Here is a 14025-nt window from a genome sequence, read left to right on the forward strand (position 1 = left end):
ATTCACACACACACACACTAATATATCTGGGAAACAAAGCTCTACTTTGCCACATCCAAAACCGCGTTAATTGCGTTAATTTTTTTAAACGCGTTAATTCTTTAAAATTAATCGACAAAATTAACGCGTTAATTTTGACAGCACTAATTTTTTATAAATTTATATATTTATATATATTGAGACTTCGGCAAACGGAATTTGATAAGAAATGCGAAAAATGGACAGAGCATAAATCTCAAAGCAGAGACACCACCGAAAACTTGGACTGATGTCAGAGACATTTGAGGAATATTAACAACGTGTACCCCACTGACCCTGTGATGTGTTCTTTAATGTTGTTATATACCAAAAATCAATAAAGTTTGAGTGGAGAAAAAAAGAGTATAGTAGAATGTGGACTGGATTAATTAAAAGAATAATAGCAGACCAGCAGATGGCGGTAAATGCAACATTAAGGATGCAGACTGCCAATAAACACAGAGGAAGAAGAAGAAGAAGAAGAAGAAGAAGAAGAAGAAGAAGAAGAAGCAAACGTTGGTACGTGACGTTTACCCACAACCCCTCGCGACACAGCTGTGCCCTCTCTGATTAAAGAAAAACGTCGCTACGCTGGAAAATCTCGCCACGATTTCGAAATCTTCAGCCTCCAAGTCGAGATGATGTGCGACACCACAAACCGGAGCTTTCGGACGCAGTTAGCCGCCGTCCTGGAGAGGCTAACAAAGGCGGCTTTGGTTGAAATAGGCAACCTGGCTGATGAATGCTCCTCCGTCCTTCACACCGAGATATCGCTGCACAAGACGGAGAACGAGGCGCTGAAGAAGCGGTGTTACTCACTGGAGGTCCAGCTGAGAGCAGCGAGGGAGGCGCAGACCTACCCTGCACATGTCAACAGTGTCAGCCGCCGACACCCAGCAGGTCAGCACGGCCGGACTGTAGACCGACAAGTCGGGTTTGGGCTGCTACCCTGGAGGGGGTTTCACCCAGTGTAACATAAAGGCTGATATTTCTATAGCAGTGTTGGTTGGCTTTAGTGTAAACTACAACTGACTATAACTTAGTTGTATCCAGAACTATTTCTTACTTCTTATTTATTACTATAATTTCCCAGCTTGGGATAAATAAAGTATATCTATCTATCTAAGTGCATCAGTATTTAACATTCTGCAAAATAAAACATTAACTGTCTTTTTTTATTATTTTTTAGCTTTATTTGATCTCACAATCTCATACCCGCTTCTTCTTCCAGAACAGCAGCAGCCTGCTCCAGCCATCGATGGAGTTTTTGGAAAGGACTGGTGCATGGATCTGTGGAGAGAAGACAAACTCCCACCGCAAAGAAAAGAGACAGTGGAGCCGGCTGCTATGACAAGCATGGGTGTACAGGTCTTTTACCAAATTTGTATTTTTTAATTCCCCCCCCAAATGCAGTCGTTTCATTGTTGGGCTGAGATGACTGTTTGTCACGTGTCTTGTTGGTAGGATATCGACTTATTGGAGAGAGAACCTGATCTCATCTTTGTCAAGGAGGAGATATATGATGATCATCCCATTGGTCAACAGATGAGGCTCATGGATAACCGAAAACGTAAGTTTTGGTTTAAAAAAAACAAACAAAACCAAACCAGATCTTTATGGCCTGATGAAAGATTCTGTGATTTAATTGCATTTATTCTCATTTGACAGTTGTTGGAATGTTTGAGGAGGACGGCATGCTTCATAGATCTGTTGATGAGCTGCAGCTTCACTCAGGGGATTTAAACAACTTCCCCATGACGGCTGACAGTCAAACACAACTACGCACTCAGCCAACAATTATGGACAAGTTAATAGATGACGCAACAATGAGCACACTGGTTGACAACACAAATCCTCCTCCAGCCACCGCCGAATATTCAGACTACACGAACAGTGTCCACATGAATGCACCCAAAGACCACACCGTTCTGCCAAAAGCTATCAAGCCGACGAAACGATTTGAGTGCTTATTCTGTGGGAAAATATTCAACTATTTGAGCAGTTTAAAAGTCCACATCAGGCGACACTCCGGCGAGAAGCCTTTCAGCTGCTCAGTCTGTGGGAAGCGGTTTGCACAGAAAACATACCTGAAACTGCACCAGCGTGTGCACTCTGGCGAGAAGCCTTACAGTTGTCCAGACTGTGGCAAAAGTTTTTCCCAGAAAAGCTCTCTGAACATACATCTTCGAACACACACAGGTGAAAAGCCATATAGCTGCGTGGATTGTGGGAAATGTTATGCATACAAGTATGGTTTAAACCACCACCAGTGTTTCAACTGACTGATCAAACCACATGGTAACTGGTAAGAAGTCAGATCAGACCTGCGACAGAAGTGTTCTCTGTACATGTGCCAAAATGTTTATATGAAACTACATCTAATGTGAGTACCTCATCCGAGCTCCAACAAAAATACATTTCATTCATTGCATGTTCTCATACGGTTCTAACACTATACATACCTCAGTGTCATATTTCAAGCCACAAAAGGCTTGTATCAGACAATGCCAAAATAATGATAAGTGCTTCATTGTTTGCACACGTAGCATAAACCTTCAAAACTACCTCTTCACTACAATGTAGAAGTAAAACAACTCGCTCTGTTTGCTTCACTGCCCAAGTCTCACCACTGCTCTATATTTCCCGTACGTTATGCCTCATTTCATGGCATTTAACTGGACAGAAAATGGGTAGGCGTATTTCTTTTAAAAATTGTTAAAAACAGTTGTTGATGTGTGTGTGTGGGTCATATAATATTTAAATGAGATGGAAATTGTTCAGGTCTAAATGTTGTTATTGTTCTAAAATGTATTTGTATGGCTGGTTATAACAGACAAATTGTGTTGTCAGTGTGCAGTCAAGCCAAACTTTTTTTTTCTTTCTAGATGTTAACCATTTCTGTTCAAGAAATCATATTTTTTAAACTTCTGTACTGAACTGTCATCACATCTAAACAGAGCAATTATCTGTACTAAGTACCTATTTTTCTTGTAATGATTTCACTGAACAGAACAGAGCACATTGACCTGAGTGAATTAACCCAGCCCAAGAAAGAAATCTTGAACTGTTTCACTCAAACCTGCATGCCCCTTACAAAATGAGATGTACATTGTTCAGACTGTCAACATTGAATATGTAAAGACTCCACTGATAAAAATGGATTCTTCAAAGGCAACTTGAGTTTAGATTAGACAAAGTAATTTATACTTTACAAAGGAGAGTTCTATCAAATAAAACTTAAATCAACAAGTGAACATTCATGACTGTTTTATTGGAAAGACCAAAAGAACAAACACTGAAGTACTCACTAATTAAATAAAAAACAACTTGACAAAAACAGGACATTTTGCTCCACACTCCTGATCTTTTAGGCACAATACTACAGAGAGTACAAACATGACATTAACTGTCCTTACACTAATGTACTAGAAGATGCATTCAGATAAGACAGATACTAACCTTATACCACAGTCAGTCACTGACATTTTTTATCCATTAAGTTTTTAAGATGCCTCGTAGCTCTAGGCTTTTCTCTCACAAACTCTTGATTTCTGTGTGCCATTAAATGATGATTGAGGTTGACCTTTTGCGTGAATGTCTTCCCACATCTAACACAGGAGAAGGGTCTCTCTCCAGTATGGATGCGTAGGTGACATTTCAGATTGCCTTTCTGGGTGAACCCTTTCCCACACAAGCTGCATCTGTAGGGTTTCTCTCCTGTGTGGACAACGTAGTGAATCCTCAGAGCCGATGGGTTTGCAAAGGTCTTCCCGCACAGCTCACACGACTTACTGACTCTCTGAGCGGGAACCGGAGGCACACAGGTGTGCGAGTTTAACTTGTTCCTGTGAGGGAAATGCTGCTTGCAAATATTGCAAAAGTTTGACTTGTGCGACTTCATGTGGTGTGTTAGAGTGCCCTTGTGGAAGAATGTTCTGCTACATATTCGACAAGTAAATTTGTCTCTGTTTGGATGCCTGGTGGTTGGAACATTACGTGTATTACAGTCATCATGTGAATCTTTATCCAGAGCAGAGCTGTTTTCAGAGTTGTTAGAAATTAATGTTTGCTGCTTGTTGTGGCTGGGCCCACCTGCAGCATTCATTGTTGGCTCCTGCTGACTTTCTTCAACAAACTGTACATCGTCATCCTCCTCATCATCATCATCCTCTTCGATTGGAATAATATGAGTGCTGAAGGCCTCCTCTGTGTCATTGATGGATATCAGCTGCATGGGTGGTTCTTCAATACTACCTGCAGACACAGCTTCTTCTCTGTCCTGATCACATGACAAGCTGCAAGCACTGCCATCAGCTGAGAAATCGACAGACAGCTGCTCTGCTTCCTCAGCCATGCTTTTATCGTGTTCTGTTATATAAAAATACAACGTCAAACACTAAAAAAGCATCAGAAGCTGCTACTAAATCTGCAGTGTGTCAATGCCCCTTCACTCTCACCTTCTGTATTAAGTGTTTCCCGGTGGCCGCTGCCCGCGGCATCCTCCACGTAATCCTCATCTTTGATCTCGGTCACAGTAATTTGGTCAGACAGCGTCACTACAGACTACAAAAACAGAGAAGTGAAAATGTTAAACTGTAGTTCAATACAGCATTAGTTTCTATGACAGCAATGCTTTACCAGACTAGAGCTGAAATGATTAGTCGGGCAATCAACTGCAACAGCAAAATGGGAAAAAATGGAAAAAACCTTCTCTGGATACAGCTTCTCAAATGCGGTGGTGATTTGCTGCAAATGTATTTTGAGTTTAGACTGGTGGTTGGACAAAACCTGCAATTTGAAAGCATCATATCAAGCTCTGTGAAGTTGAGACGGGCAACTATTTGATGTGTTATAACAACAAAGGATTTTCAGCATTAGTCAAAAAAAAAAATTGTATTGTTAGACACAGTGTACGTGTTTTTGAGTTGGAAACTGTTTTAGCCATTGTTTATTACATGATGGATAGATGTATGAACACATAAACAATCATGAATATACATATTGCCTACATATCAGGGCATCTATAACCAAATACATATATATATATAACTTTACAATGTGCACAAGCAGACCTTTTTATTGAAACACTGATAACATGTAATCTCTAGTTTGTATACTTATTTAAACCGGTTTTATTACCCTTGTTTATGTCCATAAACACTTCATACATGTGTAAACCTTTCTCTTACTTTCTCAGATGAGAGTGGTGAGTCTGGGACACTCTCCATGCAGTATGGGTCTCTGTCTTTCCACAGATTCATACACCAATCTTTTCCAAAGATCCCCTCTATGGTGGGAGAACCAGACACTGAAGAAAGGTCTAACAGTAGAAGTAAAAAAAGAAAAAAAAAAGAAAAACACTAATAAACAGAGAAGCAATGTGGATGTTTTCTGTTCAAACAGTCTTTGGTTGCTGTAGTTACCATGAGCATCCCCGTCCCTGTCGCAGGCAGCTTGTACACCTACACTGTGATAACTTTTACACAACTTGGGGGCAACTGTCAGCTCGCACTGCAGAGTGTTTACTTTCTCAGTCAGGGCTGAATTAGCAGCCATGAGCCGAGACAGCTCCAGCCGGAGCTCGGTCGAGTCTTCATCCACCAGTTTGCAGACCTGACTCAGGACAGACCTGGCCATCGTCTCCATGATGGAGGAGAGCTGTGAGTGGAAAGGGAGGCGGCTCGTCATCACCGGCTGCAGCAGCACACTTCACCAGCTAAAGAAAAAAAAACAATGAATAATAATAAAAATTCAAGGAGCGAGCCTGTTGCGTGATAAAAAAAAAAAAACGAAAACATGCATTAGCCGCATGCGTAGCTAATGGAGCTAACGGTACTCACAGAGCGGGACCTAAATAAATGTGGCAACTGTGACGCGTTTCCGGCGGATGCAACCGGTCAGCTGCGTTGTATTACAGGACTTCCTCATTCGCGAGTGTAACCGATGTGTTTTCTCTTAGAAATAAATAAATCATCAATGCAAACCGATTCTTCGCACGTCAGCGCAGAGATCAGCAGAAACCATCCGCTACAACCGCGGCTGCGATCATGAACACGGAGAAGGACTTTTCGCCCCTGACGCCCAACATCGTCCGGGCTTTGAATGACAAACTGTACGAGAAGAGGAAAGTCGCAGCTCTAGAAATTGAGAAACTGGTCCGGGAGTTTGTGGCTCAGAACAACTCCACTCAGATCAGACATGTCATCCAGATCCTGGCTTCGGAGTTTGCGCTTTCCCAGCACCCCCACAGCCGCAAAGGGGGTCTCATTGGACTGGCAGCTTGCTCCATCGCCCTCGGCAAGGACTCTGGTCTGTATCTGAAGGAGCTTATTGAGCCAGTGCTCACGTGTTTTAATGACTCAGACAGTCGTTTGCGCTACTATGCATGTGAGGCCCTCTATAATATCGTTAAAGTGGCCAGGGGAGCAGTGCTGCCCCACTTCAACCTGCTCTTTGATGGTCTCAGCAAGCTTGCAGCAGATCCAGACCCTAATGTGAAAAGTGGATCTGAACTCCTGGACAGACTGCTGAAAGACATTGTGACAGAAAGTAACAAGTTTGACTTGGTGGCGTTTGTCCCCCTGCTGAGAGAGAGGATCTACTCCAATAATCAATATGCTCGGCAGTTCATAATTTCCTGGATCCATGTTCTGGAGTCTGTGCCAGACATCAACCTGTTAGACTACCTCCCTGAGATCCTGGATGGGCTCTTCCAGATCCTGGGAGACAACAGCAAGGAGATCCGTAGGACGTGTGAAGTCGTGCTGGGAGAGTTTCTGAAGGAGATAAAGAAAACCCCCTCCAGTGTGAAATTTGCTGAGATGGCCAACATCCTTGTCATCCACTGCCAGGTAGCAGATGAAACAAAGCTCACAAACGATTTGATCCAGCTGACAGCTATGACCTGGATGAGAGAGTTTATCCAGCTTGCAGGCAGAGTGATGCTCCCCTACTCCTCTGGCATCCTAACTGCTGTGCTGCCTTGCCTTTCTTATGATGACAGAAAGAAGAATACCAAAGAAGCAGCCAGTGCCTGTAATCACAGTCTGATGAAGCTGGTAACTCCTGAGGATGATGAGGATGAGGATGAAGATAAAAGTGGAAGTACAGGGTCGCTGTCTAGAGAAGATGGCCAGCCTAAGACAGAGACAGACAGCAATGATATGCTGAATGCATCACAAGAATCTGTTGGTTTCAGTAACATCAGCTTCTTCACTCCAGCGAGTGCCGACAGGCCTCAGGTAACCCTGGATCTGGATGGTATTGTTCAGGTATTGGACCGGCACCTCCGCGACTCCTCCACGGGCATGATGACCCGCATAGCTGTGCTCAAATGGCTCTACCACCTCTACATCAAGACACCACGTAAAATGTTCCGCCACACAGACAGCCTGTTTCCCATGCTGCTGAAAACACTGTCTGATGAGTCTGATGAGGTTATCCTAAAAGATCTGGAGGTGTTAGCTGAGATAGCATCATCTCCTGCCGGCCAAACCGACCAGGTTGGCTCCTGCGACAGCACTGACAACAAACTGGAGCTTAAGGTCCCAGAGAGCACCAAGCCAGGACAGCAACCTAGCACAGGCTCCAAAGCAGCAGACTCATCTCCTTCGACTCCCAGTATGAACTCCTATTTTTACAAGTTCATGATCAACCTGCTGAAACGCTTCAGCCTGGAGAGGAAGCTCCTGGAGAACAGAGGAGCTTTCATCATCCGGCAGCTCTGTCTGTTGCTTCATGCAGAGAACATCTTCCACTCTATGGCTGACATCTTGCTGAAGGAGGAGGATCTCAAATTTGCCTCCACCATGGTTCAGACACTTAACACCATCCTGCTCACCTCGGCTGAGCTCTTCCAGTTACGCAACCAGCTGAAAGACCTACGCACTCAGGAGAGCTGTGCTTTGTTTTGCTGTCTGTATCGTTCTTGGTGCCACAACCCTGTGGCCACTGTGTCACTCTGTTTCCTCACACAGAACTACAAACATGCCTATGATCTCATCCAGAAGTTTGGAGATCTGGAGGTGACAGTAGACTTCCTGATGGAGGTCGACAAGCTGGTACAGCTCATCGAAAGCCCAATTTTCACCTACCTTCGCCTGCAGCTTCTAGATGTGGAGAACAACCCTTACCTGATAAAAGCACTGTATGGCCTGCTGATGCTCCTGCCACAGAGTCAGGCTTTCCAACTGCTCTCCCACCGCTTGCAGTGTGTCCCCAACCCAGAGCTCATGAGGACTGTGGATGAATCCAAGTATATGGACTCTAAACAGCAAGTGGTTTCCAAACGTGCCTCCCACACTCAGATGGATTATAATGAGCTGCTTCAGCATTTCGATCTTGTTCAGAGCAAACACCTGGAGGTCCGACACCAACGCTCTGGACGTGCCTCTGATCACCCCGACAGAAAGCTGATGTGAAGTCTCTGTGCCATAGTGACCTCTGGCCCTTGAGGACAGCGAGAGGAGGCCAAAAAATATATATATTAAGGACAAATAAAATATATAGAGTTGTACTGGAAAATTATTAAGATGCTATTGAATCAAAAGTATTAAGTAAGTATTAAAAACGGTCTTATCGGAGAAGTACTGGGTATCCATTGTCAAAAAACAACAGATATGTTTGTACATTTCTTTGCTAAAAATGAAGAGAATACTATGTAACATAAGAAACAAAACATTTCAAACAGAAAACAGATTTAATACATGTCAGACTATACACTGGCAAATCAAAGTTACTGCTTTTTGCGAAGATTTGAAGAATGTACATAAAATCTCACGCATCAAAATTGTGGTGGTGATAATATGACCACATCCGAAGTTTCCATTATGCCATGTCAGCAGCTGAGATTTGTTCCACATAAATGAATTGTTCACAGTGTTTTTAGTGAATCTGATATGCATTTTTAGTGGTAAATACCACACTTCCGTCACGTCATGTCCATGTGAATCACATTATTTCCACGGTGTATCCTGCTGAGCAGCATGAATATTAGAGAATTTGTTCAGGATTGCCTTAATCTCTTGTTAGCCAGAAAAGAAATCTCACATGTAGAGGATTGACCCAGGTCAGCTGAGATTCAAAATTTTGGAAGCCATGAATGACTGAACTCTGGCATTAATTCTGAGTAGACCCGTGTTGTTCCACCTCTTGCCGTTTCTTTGTTCAAACAGCTGATCAGAAACTTTGCATTACACACACTCAGCTTTTAATTCCATTACTTTCTTACATGTTCTTCAATAATATATGTTGCTCTTTGTAGAGTGTTTGTTTGTCTATTCTTAAAAAGATTTTACAGTTATGTCAGTTCTGTGTGAAAATCAATAAAGTGGACCAGTGATTAAAAAGTTTTTCCATACTTTATTAAGCAAAATATATTATGAGAAATATTGGATACGTGTGTGTGTGTGTGTGTGTGTGTGTGTGTGTGTGTGTGTGTGTGTGTGTGGGGGGGAGAGAGAGAGAGAGAGAGAGAGAGAGAGAGAGAGAGAGAGAGTTAAATCCACAAGAAGGATTTTCACAGGATTAGTCAAAAAAAAAAAAAAAATAAAAAGTATGTTAGACACAGTGTACGTGTGTTTTGAGTTGGAAACTGTTTTAGCCATTGTTTATTACAATGAGATAGATGTATGACCACATAAACAATCATGAATATACATATTGCCTACAATCAGGGCATCTATAACCCAAATACTATTACTTTACAATGTGCACAAGCAGACCTTTTTATGAAACACTGGATAACATGTAATCTCTAGTTTATATACTTATTTAAACCTGTTTTATTACCCTTGTTTTATGTCCATTACACTTCAACATGTGTAAACCTTTCTCTTACTTTCTCAGATGAGAGTGGTGAGTTGGGACACTCTCCATGCAGTATGGGTCCTCTGTCTTCCACAGATTCAACACCAATCTTTTCCAAAGATCCCCCCTATGGTGGGAGAACCGACACTGAGGAAAGGTCTAACAATAGAAGTAAAAAAAAAAAAAGAAAAACACTATAAACACAGAAGCAATGTCGATGGTTTCTGTTCAAACAGTCTTTGGTTGCTGTAGTTACCATGAGCATCCCCGTCCCTGTCGCAGGCAGCTTGTACACCTACACTGTGATAACTTTTACACAAATGTGGGGGCAACTGTCAGCTCGCACTGCGAGTGTTTACTTTCTCTGTCAGGGCTGAATTAGCAGCCATGAGCCGAGACAGCCTCCAGCCGGAGCTCGGTCGGTCTTCATCCACCAGTTTGCAGACCTGACTCAGGACAGACCTGGCCATCGTCTCCATGATGGAGGAGAGCTGTGAGTGGAAAGGGAGGCGGCTCGTCATCACCGGCTGCAGCAGCACACTTCACCAGCTAAAGAAAAAAAAACATGAATAATAATAAAAATTCAAGGAGCGAGCCTGTTGCGTGATAAAAAAAAAAAAAAACGAAAACATGCATTAGCCGCATGCGTAGCTAATGGAGTAACGGTACTCCACAAGCGGGACCTAAATAAATGTAGCAACTGTGACGCGTTTTCCGGCGGATGCAACCGGTCAGCTGCGTTGTATTTACAGGACTTCCTCATTCGCGAGTGTAACCGATGGTTTTTTCTCTAGAAATAAATCATCAATGCAAACCGATTCTTCGCACTCAGCGCAGAGATCAGCAGAAACCATCCGCTACAACCGCGGCTGCGATCATGAACACGGAGAAGGACTTTTCGCCCCTGACGCCCAACATCGTCCGGGCTTTGAATGACAAACTGTACGAGAAGAGGAAAGTCGCGCTCTAGAAATTGGAGAAACTGGTCCGGGAGTTTGTGGCTCAGAACAACCCACTCAAATCAGACATGTCATCCAGATCCTGGCTTCGGAGTTTGCGCTTTCCCGCACCCCCACAGCCGCAAAGGGGGTCTTATTGGACTGGCAGCTTGCTCCATCGCCTCGGCAAGGACTCTGGTCTGTATCTGAAGGAGCTTATTGAGCCAGTGCTCACGTGTTTTAATGACTCAGACAGTCGTTTGCGCTACTTGGCATGTGAGGCCCCTATAATATCGTTAAAGTGGCCAGGGGAGCAGTGCGCCCCACTTCAACCTGCTCTTTGATGGTCTCAGCAAGCTTGCAGCAGATCCAGACCCTAATGTGAAAAGTGGATCTGAAATCCTGGACAGACTGCTAAAGACATTGTGACAGAAAGTAACAAGTTTGACTTGGTGGCGTTCGTCCCCCTGCTGAGAGAGAGGATCTACTCCAATAATCAATATGCCCGGCAGTTATAATTTCCTGGATCCATGTTGCTGGAGTCTGTGCCAGACATCAACCTGTTAGACTACCTCCCTGAGATCCTGGATGGGCTCTTCCAGATCCTGGGAGACAACAGCAAGGAGATCGTGAGGACGTGTGAAGTCGTGCTGGGAGAGTTTCTGAAGGAGATAAAAAAAAACCCCCCCCAGTGTGAAATTGCAGATGGAACCACATCCATTGTCAGTACTGCAGACTGATCAGACAACAGACATGCAGCAAGATCTACAACTGATTGATCCAGCTGACAGCTATGACCTGGATGAGAGAGTTTATCCAGCTTGCAGGCAGAGTGATGCTCCCCTACTCTTCTGGCATCCTAACGTCTGTGCTGCCTGCCTTTCTTATGATGACAGAAAGAAGAATACCAAAGAAGCAGCCAGCGCCGTAATCACATCTGATGAAGCTGGTAACTCCTGAGGATGATGAGGATGGAGGATGAAGATAAAGTGGAAGTACAGGGTCGCTGTCTAGAGAAGATGGCAGCCTAAGACGGAGACAGACAGCAATGATATGCTGAATGCATCACAAGAATCTGTTGGTTTCAGTAACATCAGCTTCTTCACCCTCCAGCGAGTGCCGACAGGCCTCAGGTAACCCTGGATCTGGATGGTATTGTCAGGTATTGGACCGGCACCTCCGCGACTCCTCCACGGGCATGATGACCGCATAGCTGTGCTCAAGTGGCCTACTACCTCTACATCAAGACACCACGTAAATGTTCCGCCACACAGACAGCCTGTTTCCCATGCTGCTGAAAACACTGTCTGATGAGTCTGATGGAGGTTATCCTAAAAGATCTGGAGGTGTTAGCTGAGATAGCATCATCTCCTGCCGGCCAAACAGACCAAGTTGGCTCCTGCGACAGCATGACAACAAACTGGAGCTAAGGTCCCAGAGAGCACCAAGCCAGGACAGCAACCTAGCACAGGCTCCAAAGCAGCAGACTCATCTCCTTCGACTCCCAGTATGAATCCTATTTTACAAGTTCATGATCAACCTGCTGAAACGCTTCAGCCTGGAGAGGAAGCTCTGGAGAACAGAGGGGCTTTCATCATCCGGCAGCTCTGTCTGTTGCTTCATGCAGAGAACATCTTCCACTCTATGGGCTGACATCTTGCTAAGGAGGAGGATCTCAAATTTGCCTCCACCATGGTTAGACACTTAACACCATCTGCTCACCCGGCTGAGCTCTTCCAGTTACGCAACCAGCTGAAAGACCTACGCACTCAGGAGAGCTGTGCTTGTGTTTGCTGTCTGTATCGTTCTTGGTGCCACAACCCTGTGGCCACTGTGTCACTTGTTTCCTCACACAGAACTACAAACATGCCTATGATCTCATCCAGAAATTTGGAGATCTGGAGGTGGACAGTAGACTTCCTGATGGAGGTCGACAAGCTGGTACAGCTCATCGAAAGCCCCATTTTCACCTACCTTCGCCTGCAGCTCTAGATGTGGAGAACAACCCTTACCTGATAAAAGCACTGTATGGCCTGCTGAGCTCCTGCCACAGAGTCAGGCTTTCCAACTGCTTCCCCCCGCTTGCAGTGTGTCCCCAACCCAGAGCTCATGAGGACTGTGGATGAATCCAGTATATGGACTCAAACAGCAAGTGGTTTCCAAACGTGCCTCCCACACTCAGATGGATTACATGAGCTGCTTCAGCATTTCGATCTTGTTCAGAGCAAACACGGGAGGTCCGACACCAACGCTCTGGACGTGCCTCTGATCACCCGACAGAAAGCTGATGTGAAGTCTCTGTGCATAGTGACCTCTGGCCCTTGAGGACAGCGAGAGGAGGCCAAAAATATATATATTAAGGACAAATAAAAATATAGAGAGTTGTACTGGAAAATTATTAAGATGCTATGAATCAAAAGTATAAAGTAAGTATAAAACGTCTTATCGGAGAAGTACTGGGTATCCATTGTCAAAAAAAACAAGTATGTTTTGTACATTTCTTTGCTAATAATGAAGAGAATACTATGTAACATAAGAAACAAAACATTTAAAACAGAAAACAGATTTAATACATGTCAGACTATACACTGGCAAATCAAAGTTACTGCTTTTTGCGAAGATTTGAAGAATGTACATAAAATCTCACGCATCAAAATTGTGGTGTGTATAATATGGCCACATCCGAAGTTTCCATATGCCATGTCAGCAGCTGAGATTTGTTCCACATAAATGAAATGTTCACAGTGTTTTTAGTGAATCTGATATGCATTTTAGTGGTAAATACCACACTTCCGTCACGTCATGTCCATGTGAATCACATTATTTCCACGGTGTATCCTGCTGAGCAGCATGAATATAGAGAATTTGTTCAGGATTGCCTTAATCCTTGTTAGCCAGAAAAGAAATCTCACATGTAGAGGATGACCCAGGTCAGCTGAGATTCAAAATTTTGGAAGCCATGAAGACTGAACTCTGGCATAATTCTGAGTAGACCCGTGTTGTTCCACCTCTTGCCATTTTTTGTTCAAACAGCTGAGCAGAAACTTTGCATTACACACTCAGCTTAATTCCATTACTTTCTACATGTTCTTCAAAATATATGTTGCTCTTTGTAGAGTGTTTGTTTGTCTATTCTTAAAAGATTCACAGTTATGTCAGTTCGTGTTGAAAATCAATAAAGTGGACCAGTGATTAAAAAGTTTTCCATACTTTATAAGCAAAATAATTATGAGGGGGGGGGGGGAGTATATCTGAGTTAGTG

The 14025-nt window shown here is 43.7% G+C and overlaps 3 protein-coding genes and 1 pseudogene across 5 annotated transcripts in view; 3 read left to right on the top strand and 1 right to left on the bottom strand.

Annotated features, from left to right (window-relative positions):
* LOC104918578 (zinc finger protein 271) overlaps positions 1–3267 on the top strand; it is an 11002-nt gene extending 7735 nt beyond the window's left edge. The window contains exons 5-8 of the mRNA XM_010730376.3: positions 549–918; positions 1250–1386; positions 1483–1588; positions 1687–3267. Coding sequence (XP_010728678.3) covers positions 549–918; positions 1250–1386; positions 1483–1588; positions 1687–2300 — 1227 coding nt within the window. The 3' untranslated portion in view covers positions 2301–3267. The remainder of the gene's footprint in view (positions 1–548; positions 919–1249; positions 1387–1482; positions 1589–1686) is intronic.
* A 1-nt stretch (position 3268) lies between these two features.
* LOC104918625 (zinc finger protein 2) lies at positions 3269–5989 on the bottom strand. Of its 3 annotated transcripts, none has more exons than XM_019264981.2 (6): positions 5859–5989; positions 5442–5734; positions 5208–5338; positions 4726–4806; positions 4476–4581; positions 3269–4386 (listed from the first exon to the last, which is right to left on the bottom strand). In XM_019264981.2, exons 2-6 carry the CDS (start codon positions 5704–5706, stop codon positions 3494–3496), a joined length of 1476 nt encoding a protein of 491 aa, XP_019120526.2. In that variant the 5' UTR covers positions 5707–5734; positions 5859–5989; the 3' UTR covers positions 3269–3493. The 3 variants fall into 3 exon arrangements, with proteins under 3 accessions (XP_019120526.2, XP_027141743.1, XP_019120528.2); XM_027285942.1 differs by lacking the exon at positions 5859–5989 and having other exon boundaries at positions 3269–3863; positions 4111–4386; positions 5442–5855; XM_019264983.2 differs by lacking the exons at positions 4726–4806; positions 5859–5989 and having other exon boundaries at positions 5442–5855.
* Positions 5957–13051, top strand: LOC113747048 (protein VAC14 homolog; annotated as a pseudogene).
* vac14 (vac14 homolog (S. cerevisiae)) lies at positions 6035–9352 on the top strand. The gene has a single exon (XM_010730378.3). It carries the CDS (start codon positions 6066–6068, stop codon positions 8436–8438), a length of 2373 nt encoding a protein of 790 aa, XP_010728680.2. The 5' UTR covers positions 6035–6065; the 3' UTR covers positions 8439–9352.
* Positions 13052–14025: the final 974 nt, after the last annotated feature.

This window comes from Larimichthys crocea, chromosome XII, assembly GCF_000972845.2.
Source record: "Larimichthys crocea isolate SSNF chromosome XII, L_crocea_2.0, whole genome shotgun sequence".
NCBI classification, from domain to species: Eukaryota; Metazoa; Chordata; class Actinopteri; family Sciaenidae; genus Larimichthys; species Larimichthys crocea.